This window comes from Melospiza melodia, chromosome 11, assembly GCF_035770615.1.
Source record: "Melospiza melodia melodia isolate bMelMel2 chromosome 11, bMelMel2.pri, whole genome shotgun sequence".
In the NCBI taxonomy this organism is placed as follows: Eukaryota; Metazoa; Chordata; class Aves; order Passeriformes; family Passerellidae; genus Melospiza; species Melospiza melodia.
Window position 1 is genome coordinate 14,731,963 of NC_086204.1, and position 22,123 is coordinate 14,754,085.

Below are 22,123 nucleotides of genomic sequence, written 5' to 3' on the forward strand. Positions count from 1 at the left end.
CCTGAAATTGCTAGGATTAAGGAACTGGGCTATGAATTAAATGCTGGGGGCTTTGATACATTTTTGAAAGTAAGTCCTATTCTAGACCTTGGGCATTGGATCTAAGATTGCTGAATTTAAATGGCCTTTTAATAAAGAGAAATAAAGAGTGGGTTTGTAGTCCTGCCTCTAGAAGATGGAAAAACTACTGCTGCCATCAAGCACTGTGAGATGATGTAACAGAAGTCTGTACTCAGGTCTAAAGGTCGTGGGGCTGCTGGGAACTGAGTTTCTGTATGATGATGCAAATTTCTGCTTTTCCAGCTGCTCTTTCCTCTTAACCAGAAAAAGTGCATATATCTGCACATGCAACTAAATTCAGAAGATAAATTATGCCAAAATTTGGGCTGTCTGGGTAGCTGAATCTACAGCTATCCTGGAGATACAGTCTGAGTTTATATAGTAATTTTGTTACTGCTTTAATTTTCAATAAGTAGCCCACAGAGCTCATGCAGGAATAGAAGTGGGCTGAGTTTAGTAGAAAGTGTGTGTGTGCACACGTTACTCCCTCACAACAATACTGGAAGCTGTTCAATTAATGATAAACTGGATCCAGGAATTCAAAGCGTGGGAGGTTGAGCATGAGAAATTTGTTCTGCGCTTTGCCACGGTGTTTGTGTTTCTTGTTGGCCAAATCCCTTAAAAGCAAAGCCTGTTTGCTAAACACCACGTAGCCTGAAGTTGGACTTTTCCTCGCTTTTGAAGCGTGTTGGGCGCACAGCAGTGGCTGCTGTGCGGTTCCTTTCCCGGCGCTTAGCGGGCTCGCGGAGCGGCGGGCGGTTCCCGTGGCTCGGGCGGTTCCGGCGGCTCGGGCGGTTCCCGTGGCTCGGGCGGTTCCCGTGGCTCCCGGTGCTGCCGCTCCCGCCGCACCTGCCCCGCACCGGCGCTCGCGGAGCTCGGGGGCGTGTTCCGTGGTAGCCCCGCCCCCAGGAACCGGCCAATGGCGGAGCGCGGGCGGGGCCGGGGGCGGTGGCGACCCCGGGGGCGGCGGCGGCGGCGGCGGCGAGCGGGGCTCGCTGAGGGGAGGGCGCTCCATGGGCAGCGGGGCGGCCGCGCGAGGGGCCCGCGGCGGCCCGGCTGCTGCCTGCGCTCGGCCGCCGCTCTCCGGTAAGCGCCGGCCGCGGGCACGCTGCGGCGGGAGGAGGGCGGGCGTCGCCTGTCGCCGCCGGGAGGAGCCGTGGGCGAGCGTGGGGCAGGGCGCCGGTGAGCCGCCGGGGGGACGGGGGCGGCTGGAGGGGCCCGGTGCGAGTCTGGCCCCGGCGACCCCCAGCGCCCCGCCCGGCGGTGCCCCGGAGCGGTGCCGGGCGCCTCTCGGGGCGCTCACCTCCGCCCTGCCGCCCGGTACCTGGCGCGGCCGCGGGCAGAGCGCGCCCGCCGCGGGGCCGTGCGGGCCGGGGCGGCCGCGGGGCGCCGGGAATGCGCGGCGGGGGCAGGGCGGAGCGCCGACCCCCGCCCGGGGCACCGGCAGCGGCCCTGCCCTCCGCCCGCCGGCGACGTGGCCCCTTCTTTCCTTTCTTTCTTGCTTGCTTTTTTTTCCCTTTCTTCCCCTCCCTACCGGGGAGATTGTGCTGGGAGAGCAAATTTTTGAAATATCTGGCGCTTTAGTTTTTCATCTTTTTTCCGTCGGGACGGGCAATGGCTCGCTGTGAGCCAAAGGAGTCTGAAGGCGTTTATAACAAAGCTGGTGGATGCTTTTCGCTTTCAAAGCCAGAGTCTGCTGAAGAAATATGAAACACTTCTCAGTAATGAAAGGCATGTGTTCTGGGAGGGAAACGTTCCCCATCTGCCTTGTAACACAGGAGAAACAGACGTAAGGGCTAATATTTACGAGGAAAAGGTGCCTCTTGTGCTGAGCTGCTCGGTTTTGGTTTTCGCAAGTTTTCCCCGCTTAGAAACACTTCGTCATCACTTTTACAGTTTTCAGAGTGGTGGCATTATTCTACTGCTTGTACCCAAAAAAAGGCAACATTTCTAAAATAACACAGCTTTAAAAGCATGGGCTTGCCACTGGAACAAGTCTAACACATCATGCTACTTAAAAAGTTGACTCTGAAGCTGGCCAGACTTAAAAGAGACATGTCTTTTAAATAATATGAAAATCTTGCTCGATATAAATAGATATCACACTTGTTAAGAGGAGAGAAGGTTATGTTTTGCTTCTAATTGCAAGGCAGAATTGCAAAGTAGCTTTGTAGCCATGAGAATTATATGTGGGAACAGAAGAAACTTGCTTAAACACTATGTTTAATGTAAACCTCACTTCAATCTACTTGAGGTGTTTGGAATTGCTTAATTATCTGCATTATTTGTATAGTGTGATGAGTGTTCTTATACATACTGACTTTAAGCAGTAAACAGAAATTAGAGCAGTTAATTTGTGTTAAATTCTGAAGTTTTCTTCCCTCTCCCCCTGCACACGCTCCCTGGAAGGCTTGCACATTAATTACAAAAACAACTGCTTTGACCACGTTTCCTCTGATATTTTTAAACTGCAAACAGAAATAAAGCAGAAATAATGGAAAAATAATTGAGGTGCATTAGAGTAATTGAAATTCATAGTGGGAGTGTTCAAGGTGGTAAAGGTGCTACTGCTTCAGTTGGTCTAACCAAATATAAACATATGCAGGATAACCCGTTTCAACCTGTATTTTTTATTTTATAACAACTTTTATTTTTAGGTAAAGTAATTGAATTTGAAGATTTGCTGCAGATGTGTCTGCAACCCACATTAACTTTTTAGCTGTTGTGCTCCAATTTGGTTTTTGGGGTTTTTTTTCCCCTGTGGTGTTTACGCTATAGCGTAAACACTGGGAATTTCTCCTGGTGTTGAGAGAACAACAGCAGGCGTTGTGGGAGCTGCTGGAAGCGTACCTGACTCTGCCACCTGCAGTTTGCTTTGAAATGAATCGCTTAACCTAACATGGCAACATTTTCAGTAGCTTTCTGCTTTTTTTTTTTTTCCTAAAGGGAAGGAATGCAGGTAATTTCTTAGTTTATACTCCTCCAAATTTGTGCATTTTTATGGTAGAACTTTCAGAGCAGAACAACATCATTCAAGATAACTGCGCTGAAACTTGCAGATAAACTTTGATACTAAAATATTTTTTCATTTTCTTCATTTTTCCTTGTCTTTCTTTTGATTGCCTTTCATATTAATGGGTAACAGGCTGAAAAGCCCACATAACTTCTTTGAGGGTATTTTCCTTTCTGAAACAAATTGTGATAGGCCATGGTTTCTTACGTGGCACACTACACGAAGAAAATTCATCCTATTAGATCAAGGCTGTGTATTATCTTAATAGACAGGATGCTGGATACAGCTTGGTGGCTCATGCAAGAGGGGATGTTGATCATAGTCTGTATCACATCAAGTGTTTCTGTGACTGTATTCGGTTGAAGTAACATTTCATGGTAAAGAATGTAGGTCTTGGTAAATGTAGAGAATGCAATTTCTAAATATTCATGGAATAAAGTTCTCATGAAGTAAGCATGCATCATGTTTAGCTTTTGAAATAATTTTGGCATGCCATTGATTTTTTTTTTAATGCAACAGTCTGTCTTTGGTACAAATTTAAATAACTTCAAGTAGTGAAAGCCTTTATAGTACTCGGTTTAGCATTTTAATGTAAAGTAGTACCATCTTGAAAAAAGTTTTGGATCTTGTCGGTGCAAAAGTATTGCTTCACATATAATTCTATACTAATCAGCGTTTTTCCTTCTCTTCCACCTCCTGCCCCCTCCCCAATTCCTAAGGGTTTCACCTCTGGCTTGCCCAATGGCCACCAAGTGACAGCGAGTGTTGACTGCGGGGCTCTCCAGGCGCGGCGGCTGCTGGGATGTTGCGGCAGAACGGCGGGAGCAACAAGCGTGGTTTGGGATTAGCCCGCCTGTCCACCTCCAACTTCTTCACCATCTCCACTGCAGGGAACTGGGCCATGGGGCGCAGCACCAAGAGCAGCTCTCTGAGCAGCATTAGCTCCAACTCTGACTGCTTTGATTATCCTGTTGTGGATCCAGAATATATCATGCAAGTGGTGAACGATGTCCGAAAATTTGCAGATGTGCTGCTGTATTTGAGGGAAGCCTTTCTTTCAGAAGGTGTGTCAGTTGTTCTTAATTCTTTGATTTTTCTGAAACTCTTAACCACTCCATTTGTGTGTTTTAACTAGTGTTTGCTATGGTTGTTTCCCCCTGCCCTTTACTTTCACCATTTATCCTCCCTTCCTCTTCCCTCCCCACCCCCAGCATGGTGATTACAGGAAGTGATGGTTTTTAGTTTGGGTTCTGCATTTCCTCACCAGAACAGTGCAATCTGTTTCATAATCATAACAAGGGAAAATAAGCTCTTAGCAGGCTGTCTAGGCTGATGCTTAAATTTGTGAGACCATGGACTGATTAGTTTTTTAACCTCTTGAGTGGTTAAAATGGTTTTTGTAATTCCAAACAATTCTATTGCTATTTTGGTTATATTTCAGTTTTCTAGGCTGATTTGGTTTCTGAAAGTCTTCCACACTAGTAGTTTGAGTTTTAAGGTAGAATATAACTATAGTCTTCTTTTGCAAGAGAAGTATTTACTGTCTTCTGCCAGCAGGTGGAAACTGCAAATTATCTTCCTTGCAGGAGGTGTGTGTGCACATTGTATTCCTGTACCTTTCGGGGCAGTACCACTAGTCCAGTTTTGGTCATCAGCAGGAAAGCTTTCATCTGAATTTTGTGAGATTAATATCTGAGCTGATAGCCAGAGCAGCTTTGTGTAAGATGTCCTGAGTGCTGAACATTTGCAGTCACCTCTGTGTTCAAGTGAGTGTGCATACAGCTGAAATACTGCTGCTAACATGTTTGTGAGCAATTCTTAAAAGAGCAATAATTTGGCACCAGTGATCACTTTTATGTCCTCATAGGTTTTGCTGAGCATATGGGATGAGCAGTTATTTGTGAGGTTGGGTGTCTGGTGCCTACTGAGAATGAAATGGGCATTCTGTAGGAAAGGTCTGTCAAAACACTGAAGTGTTCCCATTGCCATGCAGCAGTAGTTAACTGCTTGTCAGTTTAAAATTTTGAGGTCAAAAGATCCAAAAAAACTAACATGGAAAACAGGAGTTGTCATCTTATTTTATAATATGGTATAGAATTAATTTGTGAAACTGTGTTGTCCATTTAAAGGATTTATAATTTTTGAAGGAAAGATGTTTCCCTTCCATAGTTGGGAGTTTTCTTTTTGACCTTCATCCCCATAATAGAGTGAGCTTTGTAATGCTGGCCGTGCTTACTGCTGGCTGGAGACAACCTCCTAGAAGCTGCATAGTTTGATTTGCATTTTCTAATTTTGAAAACATTCACAATTGTCTGTCCAAAAACTTACCAAGGTGGTTGAGCAGACTTCTTGCACATAAAATTGTGGTTTGCATTGCTTGCAGCTTACCACCACCCTGATATTAGTTACATCAATTATTTGAAGGTGGAATCAGTTGCAGGGATAGGAAATTAATTTCTTTCTCTTTGGAAGGGTTGCATCAATGAGTGTTTATATTTGCTTGGTAAGCATGGCTAGAGACTCCCATAGGTCTTTCAGCTTCTAACCTTCTAACTTTTCCCTCAGCTTCTGCATCAGGTATTAGTTGTTGTGTTGCCTCTCTGGCAGATTTGCCTAAACTCTGATGCACAGTAGCTTCAGGCTTGACCCTGTGGCTCCCAGTTGTGCCCCTTGTGCTGCTGGGCCCTGCAGTGGTTGGCAGCTGATGGCCAGGGGTGTGCGTGGCCTTCAGTGCCATTCGTACTGACTGATGCTTGTGTACCATAGAAAAGCCCACCAGTTACCCATCTGTGCTTCACTTAACATTCATCTGATGAATCTTGGATGACAAATCTAAGAGATTTTGGGTTATGACATGTGTTTGTGTCTAAACTAGAGCCTAAACGCCTTGGGGTTACAGCCTTGAACTGTGTTTTGTTATGGTACCAATGCAAGTTGATTTGTTCCATGAAGAATAAGTTGAAATCTCTTGAGGGGAATATTTGGTAAATGAAATGTTCCATAGATTTCAAGACTACTTCTCTTTACATTCCTTATGCTAACATGATTTCATTTCTTACAGTAGTCTCATTGTCATAATGCTGAATAATTTTTTGATACCTGTCAACAAAGGGAAACCTAAACCAACAACCAACCAACCAAAGCACCCCAAACCAGCAAACAAAACACTCTGAGTGTAACTGTAGAGTTTAAAAGTTTGACAGCTGCTTGGACATGAGGGAGCTGCAGTTGTCTCCTGTGTTGAGTGAAGTACCATGTGTTCCATACCCTTCAGTTCTTGCTGTCCTTTAGGCCTGTACTCATTGGATGTAACATTCTGTTATTAGTGATCCAAGCTGGGGATCACTACAAAATCAGATACTTTATCATTGTCTTCATTAAAGAAGAGCTCAGGGCATTTTTTGAACCTAGGTCAATGAATCCAGTGCTGTTTCACAAATTTTTAATTCTGCTCAATGCCAGGCTGAAACTGTAGTGGTGGTTAGTGCAACTGATGCAGTCTTGGTCGAGTCTTCAGCTAAATTTCCAGATGAGCAAGATGGTCATGTGGCTGGTACCAGTAAGGACAGTTGTCACTGTGTTTTTGTGTTTGAACTGGAAGGTTGTCTTCAGTTATAGAATTTGTATTTTATGTAGTTAGAGATAATTGAAATTTATTGGGAAATCTCAAAATAAGTCTTATTTCTTTTCTGATGGGAAGAAAATGCAAACAATTCCCTAGCAATTCCTGCCTGGAAGACCAGACCTGAGAGTGTATGTTGAGTTAGTACACAGAAAACTCAGATAATGTCCTACAATTTGTGCTATTCTCAGTGCTGTTCATTTGACTGTTCAGTTTTATGGGTGGCATTGTTTTCCTGATGTGCCCCAGGTTTACTTCTTTCTGTTGTAGTTTACATCCCAAGTACAAACTGTTAAATCATAATGGCTTGAAAGCTGGCTAGTTTTCTCTGTGCTTTGAGTTCCAACAGTAACATTTCAGCTCTTGGCTGAGAGTGTGAGAACCTTACTGTAGCCTTCAACTTAGACCCCTCTTTGCAAGGGTAGGACATACTGGGAAGTACAGTATAGAGGCTGGAGCCAATCTCTGATTTTCAGAGTGGTGGCACACAGGATAAAAGTAACTTCCTATGGTGAAAGCAGTTTTAGGAACTGAGAAGTTGTTTGCTTCCCATGGAGACCTGCTGTGGGCTTAGAAACCTGACCACAGTATTGAAAATATTAAAGGTTTTGAAGGTGTGAGGTGTATTTAAGGTAAATCCTGTAACTTGAAGAGGTTAGTTCTTGTCCCAAACATGCAGGGCCTAACTCTTACAAACTTGTATATGAGAATCTACCAGGTCAAAAAAACATTGCTTACTGCATTGATATGCAGAGTTGAGTGTCTATTTAATGGGTGTCTATGTATGAGGTTGGTGACTACAGTCCAAGCTTTTACTGCATATAATAAATTTTACTGTTGCTTCAAGTAAATGATGTTACTGTGTGGTCTTTGCTCAGATGAGGTTCATTTTCTCACGCAAAAGAATATTTAGGACACAGTAAAATATCTTCTGATTATGAGCTGAAGTTAAGTATTTAATCTTTAAACAGTACATAGCAGCTTTTGCTTGTATTGCATTAGAGAGGGAGAAAGCATTCCTGTTTCCCTGCTCTGAAGGTACTTAGCTACTAGTTTTGTGACATCTACTACTTTTTTTTCTTTTTAGGAATATAGTATATACCATAAGATCTGCCCTTGAGACTGTGGGAAATGCTGTTTCATTATGAATAGCTCTAAGGGTAAAATTTGCATGGGGTTTAAAAGTGCAGGAATAATTACATTTTAATATGTAGTCGTCTTGATTGTACTTTGGAATTTTTGCTTACTTTATCACAAACTTTGAAGTAATCATCAAAGTGTGATGTTGTGTCCTTCATGTGGGTAGTTCTGCATCCTTTTAATGAGCAAAAACTTTTGCTTCAATTTCATCCTATCTTCAACAAATGTAAATTGTAGTTCATTCTAAAATATTAATATACTCTTTTTTTCTCAGGTATCTTAGAACCAGAGTAGCAAGATAAAGCTATTATCTTTCATTACAGGTTTCTCTGAGGTTCAGAATGGGTCTAATTTTTTTAGAGTTTGGTAGATTTTTTTGTTTGGAGTTTGGTTTTTGTTTGTTTTTGTTGGGGTTTGTTGGGTTTTTTGTGGGTTTTTTTGGCTTTGGTTTCTGTTTGGTGGTTTTGTTTTGTTGTTAGTTTTTTTTTTTTTTTTCCTAACTGAAGCAGAGGTGAAAGTGCTGCTGAAGCTGGATGGCCTGGTCAGGAATGTTTGCATTCTCTTCACAGTAGCCCCAATACTTTCAAACCCATCAGGAATGCAGCCTAACTTGAAACCTATCAGGTTGTTATTTTTGCAGGATAAGATATTCACCCCAGTGGGACAATTCTAAAGGTGTCTCAAGGTAAACAGTTTCCTCAAAATGAGGAACTTGTAATCTTCAGTGACTTCAAAATTTCTTTAAGCACCACAGAAATTGGTGTTAATCATGTACTGCACTAAATCCAAAAGCCATTTACTGAATATAGTGCCTGAGGCTCAAAGGTGAATGATTTCTCTGCAGCCCTTCCTGGCTTGATAATGTATCTTGTCCCTATTTTTAGTATGATTAAGGCACTGCAGTAGTATTAGCATTTCATTCATTTCCTTATTTTCTTATAGTCTAAAATACTACTGTCCTTTTTCTGAGGCAGTGTTCTTGAAAGTCAGTTTGTCCTGTTTTGCTAGGGAAATCTGAAGCTCATTAGTTACTGCAGTGATTACAGATTGAATTTATGATAATTTTTAATACTAGGTGTAATTTTGCTGTTTGTTCTTTATTCCAATTTTGATGTTTCTCAGTGAAAGGTGCTGTCTTTGATACACCTTAAACTAGATGTATTTACCTGTCTAATGACACATTATACTATTAATGCTTGGTAGGTGGGCAAACTGCTCCAAACAAGGATCTGATAAAGTATTTACTTTTTTTTGCAGCAGTTTCTGGAAGCAACATTTGGGAGAGTTTTTTATATTTGTTTTGTTTTGGGGGCAGTTGGACTGATCTCTTAGGATTTTTTGTGGAAGATGGTGCTGGTTTTCTGCTGGGTAGTATTTTGTTTGATAAATAAAAAACATTTATGAGAGAAGGGAAAAGAAAATGCTGTCAGGGCAGCTAACCTTTGGGAACTGTGAAAACAGTGATTATCAAATGTGTAAACAACCTGCTTGTGAATTATTAAATGACCTCTGAGAATTGGTAGAAAAAAGCAGAGGAATCCGTGTAATGGGTAGCACATTGTTTCTCTTATTCCAATGTAGCACAAAAAAGAAGGAAAACAAACTGTCTAGTAACTAATAAATAATATTACAGAATTAAAAATAGTTGAGGAAGTTGAGAAATAGTCTAAAGTGGAATTTTAAGTTTCATCACTTCCAGAATCTGTCAAAATGTGATATGCTTGCAGTATCTGAAAGAATAATTTTGTGATTTATTATTAAAATATATTTCTTTTGCACTTTGTAGCTCTATTCAAACTCGATCCACAAGGAACTAACAGCATGTTTCAAATGCATTTACCTATAATAAGATTGTTCATCCTCTTGCTGAACCAAATTAGATGTTAAAAGGTGAATTCTGACAAGTTTTGTTTGCTGCTTGGGATGTTCTGGTTCCCATGGCAGAGTTAGCAGAAGTGCCTGTTCGAGCCTCGGTGGCAGGGAGGGCAGGACTAAACCAGGCTGGGGCAGCTGCAGGGAATGACTTGTGCTGTGCTCCTGCAGAAATTGCCTTTATTTTCCTCTCTCCATCAGCAGCTTAATTGTTGATAGAGTTCTGTAACTGTTTAAAATACTCAAGATCCATCTAAACCTGCTGTTTTCTTATTATAAAGCTTGTTATGTTTGGGGTTTTGTTTTAAACATGTTGATAGTCTATCACCACAGCAGTTTACAAAGAAACTCTGCCTGAGCTGCTGTGATCTCACTGTTGTCCTTGACACTGGTGCTAGTTCTCTGGTGACTGCATAGCAAGCTGAGTTTTGGGGCAGAGCTACCTGAAAACTAGTCCTAGGAAGAAAGGAACTAGTTTTTAGCTGGATCAGTTCCATGAGCTGGCTGGAAGGTTGTACTGAGTGCCAGCAAAAAGGGAGAAGGTGGCTGGCAAAAGAACAAGGGGCCAGAGGTTAAAGTGGAACAAGACTGTGGGGCTCTAGGCAGAGTTGGTGTGGCCCTCCAGTCTGGCATCACAGCACGCACTGCTAAAACCTGTATCAATTCTTTTGTCTCCTTTATTGAATGCTAAGTATGACAGGGGTTATTAAAGGTGGGGTGGTGGTGGGGAGAAGAGCAAGCAGAGGATGCCCTTTGTAGATGACAAATTACCCAGTCACCTTAGCAGTGAGCTTTTGGCACACTTGAATTTGACAGTCATCTTCTAAACTTGCCTTTCTGAAACCTGCTAAGTACATGCACAGTCATATCTGCTTCCAGTTTTTCTGACCTCCTAGAAATTCCTTAGTACACCCTTTCACATACCTCCAAATAGTAGTCACTGCTAAGTAGAAGTGCTGTCAATCTGAAACTGAAATTGTCCTTTCACAAATCTGAAATTGTCTTTCAAGCTAAAAGATGTAAAGGATATGAACAAGGATAAAAACAAAGTAAATAGTTCCTTAAATTTTCTTTAATAAGTAAAACTATTGCTAAGAACTGAAAGCTAATAGTGACTTTTTAAAAGAGGTTTTCCTGGGTTATTTAATGGCAAAACTCAGAGAAAAAAAAATTAGGTTGCTTCTTTTAGTGTAGCTGTAGGACCACAGCAAGCCGGAGACCTCCTGGTCATTTTCCCATGCTTCCTTACCTTTCACATTGTCATTTTCTGGTCCTTGGACAGAAAACACTGAGATCCCTGGCCCTGAGTCATGTTCCTGTCCAGTTTCCTTAGAGTTGAGAAGCTAGGCAGAGAAATGTACAGCCTGGATGAAGGCAAACCCATAGCAGAGTGAAAAAAGGTATTTTACAGTCAGTTTATGGGAGGCAGGCATAGCTATGAACCATAGGTTTTCCCCAGGAACATTGCACTTAGTCTGGGAGAGCAAACTTCCCACCTTCCTTTTGATTTCACTCCAGATCATCCTGCAGTCTGTTTTGCCCATGCCTCCCGTTCTGAGTCTGCTGGCTGCAGGCTTTAGTCAGGGAGTCTTGGACTTTCAGGCTCTGTGAACAGAGCCAGAGGAGCTGGGTATTTTGTTTGGTTTTTCAAGTTTGCAGTGGTAGTGCACTGCTTAATTCATCTGCCGTCCTCTGTTTCCACTATTCTGAGCAAGAGGAAAAAACCAACCTCCTCTTCAAGTTGAGTTCAAGCAAATCTGTGTTCTTCTTAGTCAAAGTGTAAGCTGCCTGTTAAATGCTGGTTGCTAATGTTGGATAGGAAATGCTGTTTCTTCAGGTTCAGAGAAGATTGAAGTTAAATAATAACTTAGTGGACCAGGAGATAAGTTTGTGGCTGATAGTACTACCCCTCCCCCAGTTGCATACTCCACATTCCTTCAGAACAAATGTTCACTTGTTGCTATAGTGTCTAAGATCAGCAGTCAGGAGGGGGGGGTGTCTTGAAGGCTCGTGAGTGTTTAAAATGTAAAATCATCCCTTACGTGCAGTCAGATATTTTGGTTGACTTAAATAATTAGCATATCTTTCTTTAGGAGAACTCTGAGCTGTTTATAAGAGAGCACAGGCATTTTTCATTCTCATGTTGCTTTTGAAGTGCAAAAAAATGTAATATAAGGAAAAACTTCATTCTTACTCCTTTTCTAATGTACAAAAGCAGCTCAAAACACTTAGAGCCTTAGCTGGAGTGTTAATTACAATTACCTTCCCTTTCCATCACAGCAGCTAGACTAATGGAACTGAAATGACAAGAACAGCAAGATGAAAGGTCACTAGTGAGGAAGAGGATGAATAGTAGTATTTTAATTTTTGGAAGTGAAACTAGGCCTTTCAACAACAAAAATCTTTCTAATATAGTTTACAGCTTAAGGAGCAGAAACACTTGAACCTAAAAACAACTTGTATCTCTCAAAGAGCTCTGTGATAACATCTGAAAGATAAGAATTGACCCATATTCAGTCTAAGTCTTGTGTTCTAAACAGCAATTTCCATGTACATGTAGGAGCTCTTGTGTGTTTCAAAACAAAACAAAAAATGCTTGCCATAAATGAGTTTCCCACTCTTGGCAAAATGTATTATAGCAAATCCACAAAAATATTCGGTTTTCTCATTTTGCTCATGCATCAATTTATCAAAGTTGCAACATAAAAGAAGAACATCAATACAAACAATTTTTGTGTGCCTGACAGCATAGAGTTAACAGTTGTAATTGTCATCTTAATGATCTTGACTTCATGAAGGTTTCATGGACTAAACCATTCCTTTTCCACCAGTTTTGTTGGAAGTATTTGTTCTTCCTATTTATGTGGCTAGGTCACAGAACTGAAGCTGACTTGTTGCTTAATTCTGAGCAAATGTTCATCCAATCTGACAGTTCTAGTGATTTGATTGTTAGAGCTAGTGTCTTGCTAATGGATTAGAGTTAGAACAGCATGGCAGGCTAGGAGATTTGATACAGAGCTTGGACCTTGATTTTTGTACATAGCTGTTTTCCTTTCCTCAGGAAAATAGGGATTTTATGGGGGCTTATTCCTTTGTCTGCCTAAAATGCCCCTTTCTATGGAAGACGGACATGACTCATGTAAGGCTGTAGAAAATACTTAAGTGTGAGTTATACTTTCATCTTAATGGCATTTGTTACAGAACAGTGTAAATGCAAAACCTAGGACTTGAGGAATTTTCTTTTCTTGAGGCTGAGATTTAGCTGAACAAAAGATTTTTTCCTTTTCCCCATTTTTTTCTCCTTTATTGCTTGAATAATTTCTTGGACTAATTTTTAAAAGTATGTAGGAATTCTTACTTGCCAATTACAGTTATTTTTAGTTGATAAACCGGTTTTAATCTTAAGTTAACAAAGCTTACTGCTTCAGTCTTGTTTTCTTTGTCATTACTGAACTACTTCAGATATTTAAGCTATTATAGTAATAGAACATGTCCCCTTTTTCAGATATGCTGATTCTCTCTGCTGTGTATAACTTTGGTTCAGGGCCTACAGGGGGGTGTTGCAGCAGTTCATGATGTTGGTACAAGTTCTGTTAGTGCTTCTTATCTGTGAGACACACAGTGATCCTGGGATTGTGGAGCTTGCTGCACGCACGTACCTGCTGAAGGGAAGGGGAGGTTCTGGTTTGGGAAGGAATCAGATGCTCTTCTAAGTCTTGTAATGTCTCAGTCTTTCCCTGGTTTGAGAAGTCTGTGAGATGGGAAGGACCTAGTGAGGAAGTTTCAGCAAAAATGCATGAAAAAAATAATGGAAAATGTCAATTGCAGGGTTGTAGATCAGTAAGTTGCAGGAAGTATATTTGTATGGTGGAATTAAAGTACCTTCATGACTTTTCAGAAAGAGGCTTTGATACCTTTAGGACTTGACATACTTAGCATTTCCAAGTTCTTCTCTAAATATTGTATTTAAATTTTCCCAGTTTATGCAGGTGTGATTGTTTTAGGGCTCTGTGTTGTGAGGGAATGTTATATATCAGTTAATGTTCTACTTTTGGACTACAGTTATATTCTTAGCTCTACTTTTAAGCTCAGATGGCACTGAAATAGTTATGGACATGGTATTCCTGAAGCATTAGCTTAAAGACTGCTCAGTGTTCACAGATTTATCTTGCTGTTTTAGTGTTTATAGTGGTATGAAGAGATTCTTTAGTAGAATGCTTTCTGTGGGCGTTTTTTGTTTGTTTCTCCTGTGGACTTTTGATTTAATTCATTTATCGTGTACAGGGTGTGTTAGTTTTTGTTCTGCCACAACTGTGGAACTAAAAGGTCTGTCCAGAAGTTGTCCAGTGCTGACAACAAGTGGGGAAAAAAGTGTTCACTGGAATCACTGAAGTGGTGGAGGTGCAGAGCAGTGAGGATTGGCAGTCAGTATGGTCTCAGCTCACAAGCAGAAGAGCAGTTGAGGAGGCAGCTTTTTTGAGAGGTAGTTCTAAATGCTTTTTCTATGTTGAGTAAGCTGCAAATTGTTTATCTGAAAGCTTAGCAGTACACATGAATTGTGATAGCTGAGTGAAGACAGTTTGTGAAGGGCTTTGAGAAAGTGACTGTGATAAACAGCTGATGCCAGTGCTGAAGGGGAAGCTGACAGTAGGGTTCAGACTGCAGTGCTCAGATTAAATGCTTTCTGCTATTATGTTTAAACCCTTGTGTTAAGGACAAGCAAACAAATTCAGCAAGCAATGGAGAACTCCTTCTAGCTGTAGTTGGCTTCAGATGATGGCTAGACATGAGATTTTAGAGAAGGTGGCTGAGAACTTAATTTGGAAAGAAAGCAATAGGCCTGAAGCACATAAATTCTTGATCTAGCATTGACTGCCTGGAATGACAACTTCAGTGGTACTAGGGAAAAACAGATGGGTGAATCCAGAACCACAAAGCAAATGAATTCTGCTGTGTTTCTCACCTTTCTGTTGCAAGGTATTTTAAATAAATACTACTCTGTTAAAAATTAATGGTGAGATGTACAGTGAGTTACTGTTGTGTTTTGGGAAGTGCAAGTGCCAGTGTGACATCAGTTGCTGCCTTAATGATAGTGTTACTGTATTTTCTCTTTATCCAAAGATCTTCAAAAATGCTTTGGTGTGAATTAACTGGTATCAAAACATTATATTGCAGTGGAGATTGACTGCTCCTGAGTTTAGTAAATGGGAGGATTTTAAAAGTATTTTGTTTGGACCATTCAAATGGCTCGTCACCTGTGTGAGTTCTGCAGTCAGGTTTTACTCTCTTGGGTGGTTGTTTCAGCAGGACATCAGTGAAGGAACTTCAAATAACCCTTAATCCTTTATGTTCACCAGTTTTCTAGACAACTGATGTTATCAGCTGCTCCTTTAGGGACTTGAATACAACTTTAAATTTAAGTTGATTTTAAAGTGTAACTTTTTTCTTTTAATCAATAAACCAGAAGTGGACTACTATCACATCCTATAGCAGTCCATAGTTGTGTTAAAAAAATCTTTTAAAATAAATGCGCAAAATAACACACCCCTTGTTAACACCATATTGTCTTGTAATCCTGGCTTTGTGAGGTCTTTAGAAAACTAGGTGGGCAGGCAGCAGTAACATAACTTCTTCACTCAGTCAGTGGCTTATGCTGAAAGTGGAAGGAGCAGGCAGGTAGAACAAACAGCATTTTAGATTGAAATTAACGTGAGTTAAAGGTTAAGTATTGTTTGATCATCTCTTGATGTTGGTTACCAAAGGTGAAATTAATTTTATTTAGAATTAATAAACCATAACTTTCATACTACTCTTTCTGTGTGCCAGTTTGATGTGGTATGATCAACTTGCTGGAGAATCTTTCATTTCGTGATTTGTTCTTTTTTTAAATTTGTGCTGTAAATGTTGAGTGAATATTACTTCATATACTCTCAGAACTTGAACCAGTGTGCAAGGAACATAGTTGCTTAGAGCATAAGAGTTCTCATTTTATTTTAACAGTGTCTTCCATTGGCAGCTGTTCAGTCTAGTGACTGTTTGACTAAGTTTTAGTGAAATATCCTTGAATAAGAAATAAGTAACTAGTCACTATTAGATGTATGGTTGCCTGTCCCAATGGATATGATTTTTTTGTGAACTGTGACTGATTTGACTGATTAGGTTTATTGCTAATGAATTCATACTAAAAATATAGCCTTATGTCCACTTGACAATTTACAATTTTAGCTTAAAATGTCTTGAAACTTCTGAAGCATTATCCTCACCTGGATTTATTCTTAATCTCTGGGAAGATTCAGGGAAATGAACAGTGACTAAAATGACCATGTAATGTTTTCACTCTCATTTTGTCAGAAATGGGTAAGTAAGGAAACACTTTGAATTTTCATTCATTACTGCATTCTGGTCTCTAAATTTTGGTTTAATAAAAGATTAAAGTATTCTAAAGATTAAACTGTGTGGCTGAACACACCTGGGTTAGTTGACTGGAATCTCAAGGCTAGTAGAATAATAAAGTTAAAGGCATGTAGTGTACAGCATATTGAAATAGAATAAAAACTGCTTTGTGGTAGTTTTTTTTTCTGAAAGGCTTCCCCTCTTCAGCAAATGGGGAATTAATCTATGAATCTAAATGTGAGACAAACGTGAAGTAACAACTTTTCTGCTGATGTCAGTTGGCAAACAAACAAAAGGAAAATATGTAACTGCTGTCAGTGTAAGCAGAACTATAAGATTTTGATTATTCTGATGTATTTTGCATATACACCTATTTTATTAATGTTTGAAAAGATTGTTTTAAGACTTTTTTTTGTAACTTTAATTTCTGAACATTAATTTAGTCTGGATTTGCTCTAAATATGTGGTCAAGAAGGACTTCTTACAAAAGTTTTGAATTCACAAGCACAGAAATGGCCCATAACTAAAATGGGGCAGGAAAAACAAAAATCAGCTCAGCTCAAGGTCACATCAGAGGCTGATCAGCGTGGTTAGTTGTTGAATCTAAATGGATAAATTGTTGTATGTTGGCCAGTCCCTAACAGCAAATGACACATTTGAAAGGGCTATTTTTGCATTTGTGATATATAACAAAAAGTCGTCATGCTAGAAAACTTACCTTGGAAGCATTAACTAATGGGGGATAGTTTTTGTGTTCTATTCAGGGGTATTTTTTCTGCAAAAATTGCAAGCTTGCCTATACAGGGTGCTTATTTCAAAAAGTAAAGACAAAACTGTTACTGTTCAAATTAAAAAAGAAGTAAGTACCAGGTGCTTTTTTATTTCACCCTAAATTTGTGCAACCTGACTTTAAGAATAAATTTAGTAGTTTAACAGTAAAGAAACCATTAACTTTCCAAATGTTAAATGCTTTTTTTTATTACAAAAGCATTATTTGTGTGGAATAACTGGAATCAAACAGTGCTACTTTCAGTACTGTATTCAGTGAGCTGTTTGCAGGAAGTCTCAATGCATTCTTACTGAACTGGGTCAATATTGCTCTTCTCAAAAAAAAAACCCTTACAAAACTCTAATGCTTTTATTTCAAATATAGGCATTTGAGTTAATATTTTTGTTACTTTGTTTTCCTCATTCCTAATCAAACTTCACGTGTCCCTAGATTTTCCTCATTGAAATAATTTCTTAACTGATTATTTTCCATAAATTGTAATTTTTTGCTGCAGTATGATGTAGTTAGAGCATTGTTGGAGCACATGCTGCTAAAGACTATGAATTTAGTGTGGTGTGTTTTAATGATGCCATGACAACAGGGGTTGCCATGATACTGATGAACAAAAAGGCTGGGACTGGCTATCTTGCTAATTTGGAAGCTTCAAGCACTATGTTCCTTGACAGAGGGATGGGTAGGTGGCTTCTTACTCTGCATTGTGCACAGGATAGAAAAGTGATGACTCTCCCAGACCCTTCTGCAGCTTCCAGCCTTGCTAGAGATTTTGCAGGAATAAATTCTTCCAGGAATTCTCTGAGTGAGTTTTTCAGTGAATGAAAATGTTTCTTTCCTTATATCTGCAGCATGTAGCCAAATAATGAAGAAATGTGATAGCTAAACTGTTGCTTTCTCATCACTCCTGAACTATGACCACCAACAAATATCTCTACCACCATTAAAGGAAGAAGTTTTGTTCATTTTATATCCATACAGTCAATGAAAATCATGTCTAACTCATATATTTACTGCCTAAAAAAAGCTGCTTTTGGTAGACCAGGTGCAAAGACATAGGTAACTTTGCTATGGTCAAAGCACAATCAATGTAAAACTTGCTCACTGTGTGTTTGATTAATTCTTGTGGTCTTTTGAATGTGGTAGTGAACTCTGTTAAATCAAACAAATGTGCCAGGCTGTTAATTGTGTTAGAATGGGGCTGACAGAGATAACCGGCAAAAAGAAAATGATGGTTTAATCTGGGACTGTTTGCCAAACTTCAGATGTAGGAATTAGGTGATTTCCACACAGTTTATGATGGTGTGATTGTTTTGCCTACTCTGTGATGCTCACTGGGAAGTCTCATAGTCTGGATCAGGTTCAGACCTGAGTGCTGACAGTGTCCTAGTATGCAGTATGGACATAGATGAAGATGATAATAATGAGATTTTTAGCTAAAATCTGTTTTACTTTGGATCAGCTTCATTCCAATGCTGATTTTTTTTCCCTGCCCTAGGTGGCACAAGTAGTGATGCCGTGTAATCCTTCTGTAGAGTGTAATAAAAACAGGATATAATTTACTTAAAGGTCCAAATGAGATTTTTTAATAAACAGAGTGAATAGTCTCTTAGCCAAGATGTTGGTCTTGAATAGTGAAATGTTTATTACTCAAGCCTCTTTTTTCTGAGTCCTTCAAAGACTGAAAATGATGAGAAGCTGACTGTTTGCATCCTATAAGGTGAAACTTTTTATTGAAGTTCTGGATCCAGATATTTGGGAAATTGTTTCCAAGTTTGTGTGCTTGTCCTCACCACCATCCTGCAAGATTATTTGACTGGCCTGTTTGTCCTGAAAGAGGTTAGGATTCACGGAGAAGATGTGAAATTGTGCCTAAAATTGGAATTCAGATTATTATATTTCAGTTGAAGGGGAGGTGAAGTACACACACTTCAGTGATCCCAGGAGAACAGATTTACAGAGGGAGCTCCCAGAATGAGGACTAGACCTAGTGAGGGTGTTGGCTACTGTGGGCATTTAGGGCTCTCATCAGCTGCATTTATTCTACTGGAAATGTCCAGAGTGAGTTCTCTGTAGATTCTGATCATAGTGAAGGCATAGTGTGTTTATGAAGGTAGATGCAGAAGATATTTGTGCAAACTCCAAGATACCTTGTTTATAGTGAGATTTTGACCAGTGAGGTGAGTTTCTGTAGATTTCCCTGAGTCTGAAGAGCTGCTCTGTGTCTATAAACTTGTGGCTGTAGAGGATATGCCCAGCATGTTGTTCACACTGTGTAATGTTCTTGAGAATATTTGAATAACTAACCACATCTTCTTAATTGTAAAAGGTTCCTAATGGAAAGCTGGACTTTTACTTGTTGTGAACTAGAATATCTGCTTTGACAGTCTCACATGCATTCTGACTCAAGGAATTTTGCAGAGATGTTACTTCTCAGTTGTTTTATCTAGACTGCTACCCTGTCTTTCTTTAGTGAGACCAACTTCCGTTCTAAACAAACTGTTAGCCACAGCAAAACAATAGTTGTATTAGTGGTTTCCCTTCTTTGGGGACTGGTGGAAATTGAGTAGTAGAGAGAAAGTCTGCTGCTGTTAAAAGGCCTTAATATTCTACATGGAGAAGCAGAAAGTAGAATTGCATGTACATCTCCTGTATGGGTCTGAAGAGCAGTGTAGTGGGAGGAAGACTGTTACTCTGTATTTAAACTTATCCTGGCAAACATTTGTTGACATAAACAACTTCAGAAATGTTTGGGCCAATAATAAATCGGGTCGGACAAAAGAATGCCAGCCAACTGACACAGCAGTGCCTTTCCCGACTGCGTGTATTGTGACCAGCCCTGACTTGGCAGGGAGGGTGACTGGTGCTCACAAGCTTGATGAGCAAATTTGATTTTGTTTTGCATGAATAGAATCCATAGCTGTAAGGACATTATTGCTTAGTAACTTACTAAACAAAGGCTTCCCTTTGAGAAATGTGTAAAATTAGAAAATAGGTAGATTATACTTTTACATTAAAGATGTGTGAGCGGTTAGAAAATGTGGTGACCAAAACCATTGAGGACTGAGATGCCAGTGACAATAGTGTGCTACTGTGATGACTTGGCAAAGAGATTTTCCAGCTGCTTTGTACTGTCATTCTTGTATATTAGACTTGTCAGCTTTGAATGCATGCTTTTTCACCCTGTTCTTCTGTCTCCACTCTCCTACAGAGTATGCTTTCTTTTGGGAAGCATTTGTTTTCAGCTCTTGTAAATGACAGTTCAACCCCTAATGAAAGAAGATTTTCAGATAGGCTACTAAACTCTATGCAAGCCTTTTTTTTTTTTTTCCCCTTTTCAGTTTTAAGAGCTGGTTTTCTCCTTTTCAGAGGTAGGGGGCTGACTCATTCCTCCAGGACATTGCAGGAAACCAGTCACCTGAGTGAACAGCTGAGCTCAAGTGCCCAGAGAAGGCCTCTAAGTGTTGTAGGATCACTGACATCATCCTGCTTTAGACTTTATGGATTTTGCATTTCATCCCGTTAAGCTTGAGAGAGGTTTTAAAACAATATGGCATCCATTGGTGGAGAATTTCCTGCTGACTTCATGTGCATCAATGAATGTGTACAGCAATACAAGGGACAGAAAAAAATTGAAAGTAAATGCTTTTTGTGAGTACTTCAGTTAGATTGAATTGCTGCAGGAACTCATTGGAGGCACATTTCCTTGTGCATTCCTTTCACTGTATTTGTTCTACCGTTGTTTTGATCTCAGCCATTTTCAGACTTCTTACCATTAAAACTCTGTTTCTGTTCATCTGGCATATTTAGGCTGTTTTGCTACCTGAGGTTTCTAAATCTGTCCTGAACAGGAAATCTCTGGTTTAGTGTCTGTTTGGTCTCAGTTATTGTGAATGCAGTGTAGTTGTGGTTCCTGATGCCTTCTGCCCCCACCTCTCCCCAAGCACCACTTGTCACAGACCTTTTGTCTTCTGGAGGCACAGAAACAATGTTTCCGATATTTTGTAAACAAATGATACAGTGATGGAATACAAAGAAATCTCAGTTGGGTGTAGCCTTTGCTTTTGAAAGTACAAATAGTAATCTCCTCCTTGAGTGCACTATTTTAGTGATAGTGTTCTTCTGGATGGTATGATAAACATTTAATTCAACTCAGTGGTTGTTTTCCATTAGCATTTCCCTTTGAAGCTTATTACTGGCGTTCCAGACTTGAAGGGACTTGTGTCCACTTCAAGACTTTTCTTTTGTTTTTCCCCTTCTCACTTATTTTGCCTTTCCCACCCAGCTCTGTTGTTCTGGCAAGGTATATTATCAAATTTTAATAGTATTGAGTCAATTCAAAATCATTATATGTAGGTGTAAATGAAGATGAAGCCACAATTGGGTGGTCATTTTTTTTTAACAAGTTATTTAGAACTTTCCTAATTTACTGCTGACTAAGATGGATTTTCCTAGACTTTTGTGTGTCCTGTTACAGATAGAGCTTGCTTGTCCCTTCCAGCAGGAAAAGTGCCTGTGAATGGTAGATAGTGTTTACCTTTGTGTACTTCCTGAGTCAAGGCTTATTCCTTTGACAGTGTATAAGCCAGTCTGAGTTGAAAAAAAAATCTGATATGTGGTATGTAGGGAAATAAAGCCTGAAGCATGGTAGTCCTTAGGAGACTTGCTATTGTACCTGATACAAATATATAAAATTTGTGTGTAGCCTCCCCACCTGCACACCTGACAGCAGTGATCCACTATACTGATGTGTCATGTTGTACTGTGTGGATTCCTCAGAAAAATTTAGGTGCCTCTAGCCTGAATATAATGTCTTGTCACCAGAAAAAAATGGCTCTGAGTTGAAACTATTCTCTGAGCAGCACTGGATCAATTTGCAGTGTACTGTGATTGTCTGTATTGACCTGTTTGTTATCATGGCCACAGACAACACAGAATTGCCCTGCTCGGTGGGGAAGTGAGTCAGCTTCTATTAGATCCTCTTTTTCTTTTTCATAAGCTAGACTTTCCTGAATTTGAAAGCTTTTTACCACAACTTGCAACGCAGCACTCTGGCACATGAGAAACTTTAATTCCATGCACCAGCACCTCTTCTGTAACAGAACACATTGTGGTTTAACCTGTGCTGTGCATGCAACAATAAGTATTTTGTAAAAAACTTAGATGAGGTTGGAATTTAGAAGCACATAGCAAGAGGCATGTGCTATAAAAAGCATCACCATCTTAGAGTGTGTTTGTGAAT

At 40.0% G+C, this 22,123-nt stretch overlaps 1 protein-coding gene across 7 annotated transcripts in view; it reads left to right on the top strand.

The window, feature by feature from the left end:
• Window positions 1-1,116: 1,116 nt before the first annotated feature.
• Window positions 1,117-22,123, top strand: part of ARHGAP29 (Rho GTPase activating protein 29) — a 47,856-nt gene continuing 26,849 nt past the window's right edge. For 6 of the 7 annotated variants that reach the window (XM_063165677.1, XM_063165683.1, XM_063165684.1 and 3 more), the window contains exons 1-2: window positions 1,117-1,146; window positions 3,793-4,137. In XM_063165677.1, coding sequence (XP_063021747.1) covers window positions 3,876-4,137 — 262 coding nt within the window. In that variant the 5' untranslated portion in view covers window positions 1,117-1,146; window positions 3,793-3,875. The remainder of the gene's footprint in view (window positions 1,147-3,792; window positions 4,138-22,123) is intronic. The other variant, XM_063165678.1, reaches the window with a different exon arrangement.